Source organism: Oncorhynchus keta, chromosome 33 (assembly GCF_023373465.1).
Source record: "Oncorhynchus keta strain PuntledgeMale-10-30-2019 chromosome 33, Oket_V2, whole genome shotgun sequence".
NCBI lineage: Eukaryota > Metazoa > Chordata > Actinopteri > Salmoniformes > Salmonidae > Oncorhynchus > Oncorhynchus keta.
The window spans coordinates 2429515-2443644 of record NC_068453.1 but is presented as its reverse complement, the minus strand read 5'-3'; the positions used below and the strand labels follow the sequence as shown (position 1 = coordinate 2443644).

The following is a 14130-nucleotide window of genomic DNA, read 5'->3' as shown; positions in this document are numbered from 1 at the left end:
TGACTTTCCTGAAGCGGATCCTGTGTTCTGCTTTCCACCCAGGACAATGGAATGGATCCCAGCCAGCGACCCAAAACAAAGACGTCGTAAAAGAGGGAAACGTAGCGGTCTTCTGGTCAGGCTCCGGAGACGGGCACATCGCGCACCACTCGCTAGCAAACTACTCGCCAATGTCCAGTCTCTTGACAACAAGGTTGATGAAATCCGAGCAAGGGTAGCATTCCAGAGGGACATCAGAGACTGTCACGTTCTTTGCTTCACGGAAACATGGCTCACTCGAGAGATGCTAACGGAATCGATGCAGCCAGCTGGTTTCTTCACGCATCGCGCCGACAGAAACAAACATCTTTCTGGTAAAAAGAGGGGCGGGGGCGTATGCCTCATGATTAATGAGACGTGGTGTGACCACAACAAAATACAGGAACTCAAGTCCTTCTATTCACCTGACTTAGAATTCCTCACAATCAAATGTCATCCGCATTATCTACCAAGGGAATTCTCTTCGATTATAATCACAGCTGTATATATTCCCCCCCAAGCAGACACATCGATAGCCCTGAACAAACTTTATTTGACTCTTTGCAAACTGGAAACCACATATCCTGAGGCTGCGTTCATTGTAGCTGGGGATTTTAACAAGGCTAATCTGAAAACAAGACTCCCTAAATTGTATCAGCATATCGATTGCGCAACCAGGGCTGGTAAAACCTTGGATCATTGCTATTCTAACTTTCGCAACGCATATAAAGCCCTCCCCCGCCCTCCTTTCGGAAAACTGACCACGACTCCATTTTGTTGCTCCCTGCCTACAGACAGAAACTAAAACAAGACGCTCCCGTGCTCAGGTCTGTTCAACGCTGGTCTGACCAATCTGATTCCAAGACTGCTTCGATCACGCGGGACTGGGATATGTTCCACATTGCGTCCAACAACAACTTTGACGAATACGCTGATTCGGTGAGCGAGTTCTTTAGAAAGTGCATTGATGATGTCGTTCCAAAAGCAATGATGAAAACATTTGCGTGAAACTGAAAGCGCAAAACCACTGCTTTTAACCAGGGAAAGGTGACCGGAAACATGACCGAATACAAACAGTGTAGCTATTCCCTCCGAAAGGCAATCAAACAAGCCAAGCGTCAGTATAGAGACAAAGTAGAGTCGCAATTCAACGGCTCAGACACGAGGTACAGTGGGGCAAAAAAAGTATTTAGTCAGCCACCAATTGTGCAAGTTCTCCCACTTAAAAAGATGAGAAAGGCCTGTAATTTTCATCATAGGTACACTTCATCTATGACAGACAAAATGAGAGAAAAAAAATCCAGAAATTCACATTGTAGGATTTTTAATGAATTTATTTGCAAATTATTGTGGAAAATAAGTATTTGGTCACCTACAAACAAGCAAGATTTTTGGCACCCCCCTGTCCACATCGATGGAACAGTAGTGGAGAGGGTAGCAAGTTTTAAGTTCCTTGGCGTACACATCACGGACAAACTGAATTGGTCCACCCACACAGACAGCGTTGTGAAGAAGACGCAGCAGCAACCTCAGGAGGCTGAAGAAATTCAGCTTGTCACCAGAAGCACTCACAAACTTCTACAGGTGCACAATCGAGAGCATCCTGTCGGGCTGTATCACCGCCTGGTACGGCAACTGCTCCGCCCACAATCGTAAGGCTCTCCAGAGGGTAGTGAGGTCTGCACAACGCATCACCGGGGGCAAACTACCTGCCCTCCAGGACAACTACACCACCCGATGTCACAGGAAGGCCATAAAGATCATCAAGGACAACAACCACCCGAGCCACTGCCTGTTCACCCCGCTATCATCCAGAAGGCGAGGTCAGTACAGGTGCATCAAAGCTGGGACCGAGAGACTGAAAAACAGCTTCTTTCTCAAGGCCATCAGACTGTTAAACAGCCACCACTAACATTGAGTGGCTGCTGCCAACACACTGACTCAACTCCAGCCACTTTAATAATGGGAATTGATGGAAATTTTTGTAAAATATATCACTAGCCACTTTAAACAATGCCACTTAATATAATGTTTACATACCCTACATTATTAATCTCATATGTATATACTGTACTCGATACCATCTACTGCATCTTGCCTATGCCGTTCTGTACCATCACTCATTCATTTATCTTTATGAACATATTCTTTATCCCTTTACACTTGTGTGTGTGTATAAGGTAGTAGTTTTGTAATTGTTAGGTTAGATTACTTGTTGGTTATTACTGCATTGTCGGAACTAGAAGCACAAGCATTTCGCTACACTCGCATTAACATCTGCTAACAGTGTGTATGTGACAAATAAATTTGATTTGATTTGACATGCATACATTATTACCAACCTCCGGGGAATTAGACACAGGTACTGGTGCTGCCCAACCTCCAGCTCTAGCCTCAGCCCAAACTTCAGCCTCAGTCCAACCTCAGCCCAAAATCCAGCCTCAGCCCAACCTCCAGCTCTAGCCTCAACCCAACCTCCAGCTCCAGCCTCAGCCCAACCTCCAGGTAAAGGCCCAGGCCCAGCACCAACTCCAGGCCCTGTTCCAGCTCAAGCTCCAGGCCCATCTCCAGCTCCATCTCCAGCTCCAGGCCCATCTCCAGGCACATCTCCAGCTCCAGGCCCATCTCCAGCTCCAGGCCCATATCCAGCTCCAGGCCCATCTCCAGCTCCATCTCCAGCTCCAAGCCCATCTCCAGCTCCAGGCCCATCTCCAGCTCCATGGCCCATCTCCAGCTCCAGGCCCATCTCCAGCGCCAAGCCCATCTCCAAGCCCATCTCCAGCTCCAGGCCCATCTCCATGCCAATCTCCAGCTCCAAGCCCATCTCCAAGCCCTTCTCCAGCTCCAAGCCCATCTCCAGCTCCAAGCCCATCTCCAGGCCCATCTCCAGCTCCAAGCCCATTACCACCCCCAGGTGCAAACAGATATTCTAAACTAAAAACATTGCTCCATCTTTTCATAATCAGCACACACATTTTCCCAGAAAAAAAACAATAACAAGCGATGGATGGCCATATATAGCAAAGCTCACCCTTGACCATTAGTGAGAGCAGTTCTTCACCACACTGTCTGTGTGGGTGAACCATTTCAGTTTGTCCCTGATGTGTACACTGAGCAGCTTAAAATGTTCCACCTTCTCCACTACTGTCCCATCGATGGTACTGAGTTCACATTATTCACATCCAGTCGTAGGTATAATGCTATAAGTCATGTTTCAGGTGGGCTTGGTATTGCTACAGTGTTGTGTTGCTATTGACATGGTGATTTTGCTTCTGTTTGTAAATAACAAGTAGCAATGGGCTGCAAAGTGACATCAAACTTTATTCACCAAGAATATTTACATATACCAGAAATTTGACCTGAAAACATGGTGTTGATATACAGTATATGGATTATAACAATATTATAACAATATTACAAGGTCTCATGTATTCGAGTTGTGCTGGAGCATGGTAAGGTCCAGCTTGTCAGTTGCACCGAAGCGCTAGAGAAGGAGCTTGACCGAGTACAATGCAGGTGGCTATATTTTGCTCCCTTGCTACCCAGCTCTACCCTCAATGTTTTGGCCATGGTTGGTGACTTTAACAGAATGCAGATAGGATGCCACACTTTTACTCCTCAAAGACATGAGAGATCCATCGCACCCCCTTCACGACCTCTCTCCACTCAGAGAGCACTGACAGTTCACAGGGTCCAAGTTCCACCTGCTAGGACAAAGCCATTCCAACTATTTCCTACATTCTGCAATCAGACTCTACAGGTAGAGATACATTTACATCTACATGATTCTATGATATATTCAAATCAAATAACATATTTTATTGGTCTCATACACATATTTAGCAGATGTTATTGCTGGTGTAGGCAAACACTTGTGTTCCTAGCTCCAACAGCACATTCATATCTAACAATTCACAAAAATACACACAAATCTAAAAGTAAAAGAATGGAATTGAGAAATATATATTAGGACGAGCAATGTCGGAGAGGCATTGATTTGAATACAATAGAATATACTATTTACATATGAAATTAGTAAAACAGTATGTAAACGTTATTAAAGTGACCTGTGAGTCCGTCTACGTACAGATTAAGTCGGAAGTTTACATACACTTAGGTTGGAGTCGTTAAAACTAGTTTTACAACCACTCCACAACTTTCTTGTTAACAAACTATAGTTCTACTTTGTGCATGACACAAGTAATTTTTCCAACAATTATTTCACTTATAATTCACTGTATCACATTTCCAGTGGATCAGAAGTTCACAAACACTAAGTTGACTGTGCCTTTAACCAGCTTGGAAAATTCCATAAAATGATGTCATGGCTTTAGAAGCCTCTGATAGGCTAATTGACATAATTAGAGTCAATTGGAGGTGTACCTGTGGATGTATTTCAAGGCCTACCTTCAAACTCAGCACCTGTTTTGCTTGACATCATGGGAAAATCAAAATAAATCTGCCAAGACCTCAGAAAAGAATTGTAGACCTCCACACGTCTGGTTCATCCTTGGGAGCAATTTCCAAATGCCTGAATGTACCATGTTCATCTGTACAAACAATAGAGTATGTCAGTATAAACACCATGGGACCACGCAGCCGTCATACCGCGCAGGAAGGAGATGCATTCTGTCTCCTAGAGATGAACGTACTTTGGTGCGAAAAGTGCAAATTAATCCCAGAACAACAGCAAAGGATCTTGTAAAGATGGTGGAGGAAACAAACGCGACAAATAAATGGACATTTTGGGGATATAAATAAGGAATTTATCAAACAAAACGACCATTCATTGTGTCAATGAGACATTTGGGATTGCAAAAAGAAGATCTTCAAAGGTAAGGCATTTATTGCTATTTGGCTTTTTCTGACTTTTGTGTCGCACCTGCCTGGTTGAAAAATTATTTTCATGTGCTTGCATGCAGGGCCTCAGATAATTGCATGGTCTGCTTTCGCCGTAAAGCCTTTTTGAAATCTGACACAGCGGCTGGATTAACAAGAAGTGAAGCTTTATTTTGATGTATTACACAGATATTTTCGTGAATGTTGAATATTGATATTCCTGTAGTTTGAATTTGGCGTGCTGCCATTTCACTGGATGTTGTCAAATCGATCCCGCGAAAGGGATTTCCGCGTGAAGGGATCCATAAGAGGTTTTAAAGCTTGGTTGCAAATGCATCTTCCAATTGGACAATGACCCCAAGCATTCTTCCAAAGTTGTGGCAAAATGGCTTAAGGACAAAAAATTCAAGGTATTGGAGCGGCCATCACGAAGCCCTGACCTCAATCCTATAGAACATTTGTGGGCAGAACTGAAATAGCGTGTGAAAAAGCGTGTGCGAGCAAGGAGGCCTGCAAACCTGACTCAGTTACACCAGCTCTGTCAGAAGAAATGGGCCAAAATTCACGCAACTTATTGTGGGAAGCTAATGGAAGGCTACCCGAAACATTTGACCCAGTACCCAATTTAAAGGCAATGCTACCAAATACTAATCGAGTGTCTGTAAACGTTTGACCCACTGGGAATGTGATGAAATAAATAAATATGTAATAAATCATTCTCTCCACTATCATTCTGACATTTCACATTCTTAAAATAAAGTGGTAATCCTAACTGACCCCAGACATTGCATTTTTACTAGGATTAAATGTCAGGAATTGTGAAAAGCTGAGTTTAAATGTATTTTGCTTAGGTGTATGTAAACTTCCGACTTCAACTGTATGTACCAATTGCAGACTGTAGCTTTAAAGTCTTTATCTTGTTGTAATTTGGCTAACTGACCAGATAAACCAAATATGTCTTTCCCATGACGTCCTGATCTCTTCATGAAAAATGCATTTACCTGGTAATAACAGAGAGCAAGTTGTAATCTAATTGTATTCTATTAAACCGCAAAAAGCGTTTACATCCAGAAAATTACATTTTGCCTGCTGGGTTGTTATTGTGTTGTACAGTATCCACTGGGCTGACAGGATGGAAATGTTTGAATGGATTCAAAAGAAAGTAAAATGTTGTCTATATCATTCTCATCCTTAAAGAAACTCAATCTTAACTTGTATTATATGTCTGAAATTCATATGCCATGCCCAGATGCTGAGAGCCGAGGAGCAATATCAATTTTATTTTGGATCCTGCGGCTCTGTTGAGCTAACTTGCTGTGAGCGCTTCTATCTGTCCCGGGATCCTGCCAGATTCCATATAGGGGGAGAGACGCGAAAGGACAGCTAGCCTAGCTGGCACGGTGGTCTCAAATAGGAGCCGCTATTAAACGTTTCCAGCATTGCAGGAGCTGTATTTACTTTGCTTTGTTTCGGGACAATGTGGACCGCGCTGACTTTCAATGTAGCAACTGATTGCTTGCGGAAGACTACAGGAGTGAAGTATCTACTCTTAGCAAGAAAGTAGCAAACCTACATAAGCTACTGGGGAACCCACGCCTACCTACTTTTTCTTCCACCACAGTAGCCAGATGCCGCTCTGGTCTGGTGGAAGTTTGGCCGCCATGTCGGCTCTAGGCAGGGTTCCATCCCCGAAGGGATCTCCCCCTTCCCTGGAGAACAGAGCTGATCTCGACCCAACCAACCAGCCATGGAGGTACGTCACACTGGACGTTGAAGGAGGGGTCGTCTTGCAACGGGGGTCTCCTTGGAGATGTTGAGCCCGGAACTGACACAGACAAGAAACAGCTTTGCCGCCCTGGATCCAGAGGTTCCGGCACCTTCGTCCTTGGTGGCTTCCCAATCAAGATCTGATCCGGAGGTACCTGCGTCTTCATTCTCAGCTCTGTCTCCCTCTCCAGTGGCTTCTACCTCGAGTTAAGCTCCTCGGAGCTCTGAGACCGGTCCATTCAACATCACCAGCTGTCATCATAGGCAGCTCTATGGTGAGAAACATCTCGGTCCCCAAGGCAAAAACCCTGTGCTACCCAGGAGCATGAGTACAGGACATACCACGGCTGCTTCCAGCTGTTCTACCACAGATCCCGGGAGCTGACACTGTCGTAGTCCATGTGGGGTCAAACGATATCAGGAGAGCTTGCTCAGAACATTTGAATTATTATTTTTTTAAACTGATTTTAGCATTAAAAGACTCCAAAAAAACTGCAATAATTTCAGGTCCGGTATCATCGTTCGGCCACGGGTATGAAAGATTCAGCAGACTGCTGGCATTACACATCTCGCTAAAAGACTACTTTAGCTCTGCTGGAGTCACTTTTATTGATTATTACACCTTCTGGAAATAGAAGATACTCTACATGAATGACGTAGTCCATCCAAATCCTCTTGGCTCCTGGACTCTGTCCATGCATTTCAAGGCTGAGTTGAAACAATGACTGGTAAATGATCCAAGACCAGCTCAATTAATCCCTACCATTGTGACAATGAGTCGTCATAATGCTGCATCAAATGTACATGATCGTAGGTGCATTGGTAAACACAATGTAAGTTATTTAATTGATGTACCCTAATTGCACTTAAAACATATGTTTATCCTACAGCTATTGTAAGCAGTAATCACAAGCCTATAAACCAGTTACACTGTTAGCACTGAGGTGGTGTGCAATAGTAGGAAGACAACTTTATGCAGCTCACCCTGCACTATCAGCTCCAATATAAAAAACATGAGTAAGTCTACCTCTGATAAGCTTCCCAGTAAAGCATTAAAAACAATCAAGCAACATAGAAAAGTGTTAAAAATAGCCCATATTAACATATGTAGCCTAAGAAACAAGGTCCATGAAGTCAATTTTTTTTCTCCACCTTTATTTAACCAGGTAGGCTAGTTGAGAACAAGTTCTCATTTACAACTGCGACCTGGCCAAGATAAAGCAAAGCAGTGCGACACAAACAAAAACACAGAGGTACACATGGATTAAACAAGGGTACAGTCAAAAACACATTAGGTAAAAAAGACTGTCTATATACAGTGTGTGCAAATGGCGTGAGGTAAGGTAATAAATAGGCCATAGTAGCATGTAATTATAATATAGCAAATTAATACTGGAGCGATAGATGTGCAGATGATTATGTGCAAGTAGAAATACTGGTGTGCAAAAGATCAGAAAAGTACATAGAAACAACATGGGGATGAGGTAGGTAGATTGGATGGGCTATTTACAGATGAGCAATGTACAGCTGCAGCGATCAGTTAGCTGCTCAGATAGCTGATGTTTAAAGTTAGTCAGGGAAATAGAAGTCTCCAGCTTCAGCGATATTTGCAATTCGTTCCAGTCATTGGCAGCAGAGAACTGGAAGGTGGCCAAAGGAGGTGTTGGCTTTGGGAATGACCAGTGAAATATACCTACTGGAGCGTGTGCTACAGGTGGGTGTTGTCATGACCAGTGAGATGAGATAAGGCGGAGCTTTACCTAGCATAGACTTATAGATGACCTGAAGCCAGTGGGTCTGGCGTATATGAAGCAAGGGTCAGCCGATTAGAGCATACAGGTTGCTGTGGTGGGTAGTATATGGAGCTTAGGTGACAAAACGGGTGGCACTGTGATAACTGGATGCAGTCTTTCTGAGTAGAGTGTTGGAGGCTATTTTGTAAATGACATCGCCGAAGTCGAGGATCGGTAGGAGAGTTTGGCAGCATGAGTGAAGGAGGCTTTGTTGTGGAATAGAAAGCAGATTCTAGATTTAATTTTGGATTGAAAGACTGAAATCGTTGATATATCCAGAGAAAGGAGTCGGCCCGAGAATTGAACCCTGTTGGTGAACCAGGCGAGGCAGTCATTTGAGAAACCAAGGCTGTTGAGTCTGCCGATAAGAATACGGTGATTGACAGAGTCGAAAGCCTTGGCCAGGTCGATGAAGACGACTGCACAGTAGAATCTTTTATCGATGACGGTTAGGATATCGTTTGTACCTTGAGCATGGCTGAGGTGCACCCGTGACCAGCACGGAATCCGGATTGCATAGTGGTTTTCGAAATGGTCAGTGATCTGTTTATTAACTTGGCTTTTGAAGACTTTAGAAAGGCAGGGCAGGATGGATATAGGTCTATAACAGTTTGGGTCTAGATTGTCACCCCCTTTGAAGAGGGGGATGACCATGGCAACTTTCCAATCTTTAGGGATCTCGGATGATACGAAAGAGGAGGCTGAACAGACTGGTAATAGGGGTTGCAACAATTTTGGCGGATCATTTTAGAAAGATAGGGTCCAGATTGTCTAGCCTGGCTGATTTGTAGGGGTCCAGATTCAGCAGCTCTTTCAGAACATCAGCTATCTGGATTTGGTTGAGGGAGAAATGGGGAGGTTTGGGCAAGTAGCTATGGGGTGTGCAGGGCTGATGACCAGGGTGGGGTAGCTTGGTGGATAGAAAAATGCTTATTGAAATTCTCGATTATTGTGGATTTCTCGGTGGTGACAGTGTTTCCTAGCGTCAGTGCAGTGGACACCTGGGAGGTGCTCTTATTCTCCATGGACATTGTCCCGGAACTTTTTTGGAGTTTGCTACAGGAGGCATATTTCTGTTTGAAAAAGCTAGCCTTATCTTTCCTAACTGCCCTGAAAAGTTGCATATCGCAGGGGCTATTCGATGCTAATGCAGTATGCCACAGGATGTTTTTGTGCTGGTCAAGGGCAGTCAGGTCTGGCTATATCTGTTCCTGTACAACAGTTTTTGCATGAGGCATTCCTATTTAAGCATGCTGAAATTCTGTGAAAAAGCATTGTAGCTGGTCAAACACTATTTTTTCCAGAAGCTTCCTAAGGGTTGTAACAGGCTGATTGGTCGGCTATTTGAGCCAGTAAAGTGGGCTTTACTATTCTTAGGTAGCGGAATGACTTTAGCTTCCCTCCAGGCCTGAGGGGAAATGCTCTCTACTAGTCATAAATTGAAGATGTGGCAAATAGTGGCAATATTGTCTGCTATTATCCACTGTAATTTTCCATCCAGATTGTCTGACCCCCATTGGCTTGTCATTGTTGATAGACAACAATTGTTTCACCTCTTAATTTCTTGTCTTTCATTATTTGGTCCATTATACTTGGATGTGTAGTGTCAGCGTTTGTTGCTGGCACGTAATCCCGAAGTTTGCTTATCTTGCCAATGAAAAAGTCATTAAAGTAGTTTGCAATATCAGTGTGCTTTGTGATGAATGAGCCATCTGATTCAATGGAGCGTTAGTAAAACTAAATGCATGCTTTTCAACCGTTCACTGCCTGCACCCGCCTGCCCAGCTAGCATCACTACTCTGGACGCTTCTGACTTAGAATATGTGGACAACTACAAATACCTAGGTGTCTGGTTAGACTGTAAACTCTCCTTCCAGACTCACATAAAGCATCTCCAATTCAAAATTAAATCTAGAATCGGCTTCATATTTCGCAACAAAGCATCCTTCACTCATGCTGCCAAACATACCCTCGTAAAACTGACCATCCTACCCATCCTTGACTTCGGCAATGTCATTTACTAAATAGCCTCCAACACTCTACTCAATAAACTGGATGCAATCTATCATAGTGCCATCCGTTTTGTCACCAAAGCCCTATATACAACCCACCACTGCGACCTGTACGCGCTCATTGGCTGGCCCTCGCTTCATAGTCATGCCAAACCCACTGACTCCAGGTCATCGATAAGTCTCTGCTAGGTAAAGCCCCGCCTTATCTCAGCTCACTGCTCACCATAGCAGCACCCACCCATAGCACACGCTCCAGCAGGTATATTTCACTGGTCACCCCCAAAGCCTCCTTTGGCAGCCTCTCCTACCAGTTCTCTGCTGTCAATGTCTGGAACGAACTGCAAAAATCACTGAAGCTGGAGACTCAAATCTCCTTCACTACCTTCAAGCACCAGCGGTCAGAGCAGCTCACAGATCACTGCACCTGTACATAGCCCATATCTCTACTTGCACACTAATTTTCTGCACATCTATCACTCAAGTGTTTAATTGCTATATTGTTCTTATTTTGCCACTATGGCCTATTTATTGCCTCACCTCCCTTATCCTACCTCATTTGCACACACTATATATAGACTTTTTCTATTGTATTATTGACTGTTTGTTTATTCTATGTGTAACTCTGTGTTGCTGTTTGCACTGCTTTGCTTTATCTTGGCCAGGTTGCAGTTGTAAATGAGAACTTGTTTTCAACTAGCCTACCTGGTTAAATAAAGGTGAAATAAGAAGGACGCTCAACATGCACAGGACTTACACAAATGACTGATGATTGGCTGAGATAAATTGATGATAAAATGATTGAGGGGGATGTCTTGTTAGAATTCAGTGCAGCTTTTGACATTATCGATCATAGTCTGCTGCTGGAAAAACGTATGTGTTATGGCTTTACACCCCCTGCTATAATGTGGATAAAGAGTTACTTGTCTAACAGAACACAGAGGGTGTTCTTTAATGGAATGCTTTCAAATATAATCCAGGTAGAATCAGGAATTCCCCAGGGCAGCTGTTTAGGCCCCTTGCTTCTTTACATTTTTACTAACGACATGCCACTGACTTTGAGTAAAGCCAGAGTGTCCATGTACGTGAATAACTTAACACTATTACACGTCAGCTACTATAGCGAAAGAAATGACTGCAACACTCAACAAAGAGCTGCAGTTAGTTTCAGAGTGGGTGTAAGGCATAAGTTAGCCCTAAATATTTCTAGAACTAAAAGCATTATATTTGGAACATAACACTCACTAAACCCAAAACCTCAACTAAAACTTGTAATAAATAATGTGGAAATTGAGTAAAGTGATGCTCTGCCTTCTTAACAACACTATCAACAAGGCAGGGCCTACAGGCCCTAGTTTTGTTGCACCTTGACTACTGTTCAGTCGTGTGGTCAGGTGCCACAAAAAAGGACTTTGGAAAAGTGTAAATGGCTCAGAACAGGGCAGCACAGTTGGCTCTTGGATGTACATATTAATAATATGCATGTCAATCTCTCCTGTCTGAAAGTGGAGGAGAGATTGACTTAATCACAACTTTTATTTATGAGAGGTATTGATATGTTGAATGCACCGAGCTGTCTGTCTAAACTACTGGCACACAGCTCAGACACCCATGCATACCCCATATGACATGCCACAAGAGGTCTCTTCACAGTCCCCAAGTCCAGAACAGACTATGGGAGGCACACAGTACTACTCTACATAGAGCCATGACTACATGGAATTCTATTCCAAATCAAGTAACTGACACAAGCAGTAAAATTTGATTTAAAAAACAGATTAAAAAAACACATTATGGAACAGCGGGGACTGTGAAGCAACACAAACATTGGCACCAACACACACGCACGCACACGATAACATACGCACTATACATACACATGGATTTAGTACTGTAGATATGTGGTAGTGGTGGAGTAGGGTCCTGAGGGCACACAGTGTGTTGTGAAATCTGTGAATGTATTTTAATGTTTTTAAAATTGTATAAACTGCCTTCATGTTGCTCCACCCCAGGAAGAGTAGCTGCTGCTTTGGCAATTGAGCCGACATATAGTCTCTGCTAACACGGGAACGTTACCTAACGCTGTAAAACCGAACTTCCACGATACTGATTGATTAGAGCCCGACTATGACAAGGTATAATGAATTTGAAGTAATGAGAAAACTATCCCTTTAAGCTGCTTTAGTAAAACTGTCCAACAGAATGCAACTAAAAGAGGATATAATTAATTGAAGTGCATTTAGCGAGTTTCACCATGTTAATTTATTCATAAGTATCCCAGACTACTCTGATAAATAGGGAAACAGAAGACCGAAGAGGACGCTCATTCTATGGAGGGCCGAGTGTCTACGGGTTTCTGCTCCTCCTTTGCACTCGATTGATGAATTAAGGTCATCAAATAGTAAGGAACTCCCCACATCTGGTTGTCTAGGGCTTAATTGAAAGGAAAAAAAACAAACATCTGCAGACACTAGGCCCTCCATGGAAGGAGTTTGACACCCCTGATGTAAAGGGTTATTTTTAACATGTCAGCCTAGTTGTATTATTCACATCCCTTTCCCCATGCTGGGCCTGTGATAAGTATTCCATAAATAAAGTTACACAAGTTCAAACCGATCACTCATGAAGTTGTGAAGTAATGTGAGGAAAGTTAGTGTGTCATGAGGGGAATATGGGTGTCCCCCCCAAGCACAGTGCAAGGCCCTTTGCTTTCACAGGTATCATATCAAAGCAATTATAAACCAAACATCTTGAGTCATTTCTCATAGCTTCTATTTGAAATTGCATTCAACAGTATTTGGTGTGTGTGATAATGGGGGCAATGAAAACACACACACACGTTTTCATAGCACCTATTATTTACATTCACAATTAATAGTCATTAATTAATCCTGAAACCAAATGCCAGAAATAAAACTCCAATAAGACAGCGCAAACATATATTTTTAAGTAATAACACTTTGATATCAAAATAGTACACATTGTACAGCATGTAGTAATAATGTTGAGATATGTCCTTGAGGAAAAAAAACTTGGCAAGGAATAGATTATATCATATAAATATACACAGACAAGATCTGAACACACACTGACAACCTCAACATGCAAATCAATTGAAACTGTGGCCGGGATTCAATACGTATAGCTGAGCGTTAGACAGCCGACAATAGGTCTTCCAAAGACGTTTTCCCCGGCGTTCGCCGAGATCGCATTCATTGGTCAATGCTAGCATGTCGACTCAAGCATCATTTACCTTCGAATGTCCATTATATTGTGCTGCTCTTACACGCCTTGGATTGAATCCTGGCCTCAGTCATGATTAAGTTCCCATATACACAGTCAGGGACAGGCTTGCATGAACCTTCCAAATCATATCTCCGCAAGATTCACAATATAGAAAACATTTACACCGATGGAGGAAACATGCTGACAATATGTTTGTCCATGACCACACACACACACACACACACACACACACACACACACACACACACACACACACACAGTGTCTGAGTGACTATAACTCTTCCTTGGTGCTCTTGTTTAGTCCGTGTGGGCTTGTTGACACCGACTCATCCTTTAGCCACCTGTTGAAGACGGCGACGGGGTCGATGTTCCAGTGTTTGTGGAAAGAGATGGGCACCTGGTGGGCTAGGAAGTCTCTGGAGTAGTCTTCAGGTCGTGCCTGGAGGGACAGAACAATT

At 43.2% G+C, this 14130-nt stretch overlaps 1 protein-coding gene across 1 annotated transcript in view; it reads right to left on the bottom strand.

Moving 5' to 3' along the window:
- Positions 1–13351: 13351 nt before the first annotated feature.
- The window catches only part of LOC118366037 (beta-1,3-glucosyltransferase-like), a 111393-nt gene continuing 110614 nt past the window's right edge, over positions 13352–14130 (bottom strand). Inside the window, exon 15 of the mRNA XM_035748356.2 lies at positions 13352–14111. Within this exon, the coding sequence (XP_035604249.1) occupies positions 13944–14111 (168 nt within the window). The 3' untranslated portion in view covers positions 13352–13943. The remainder of the gene's footprint in view (positions 14112–14130) is intronic.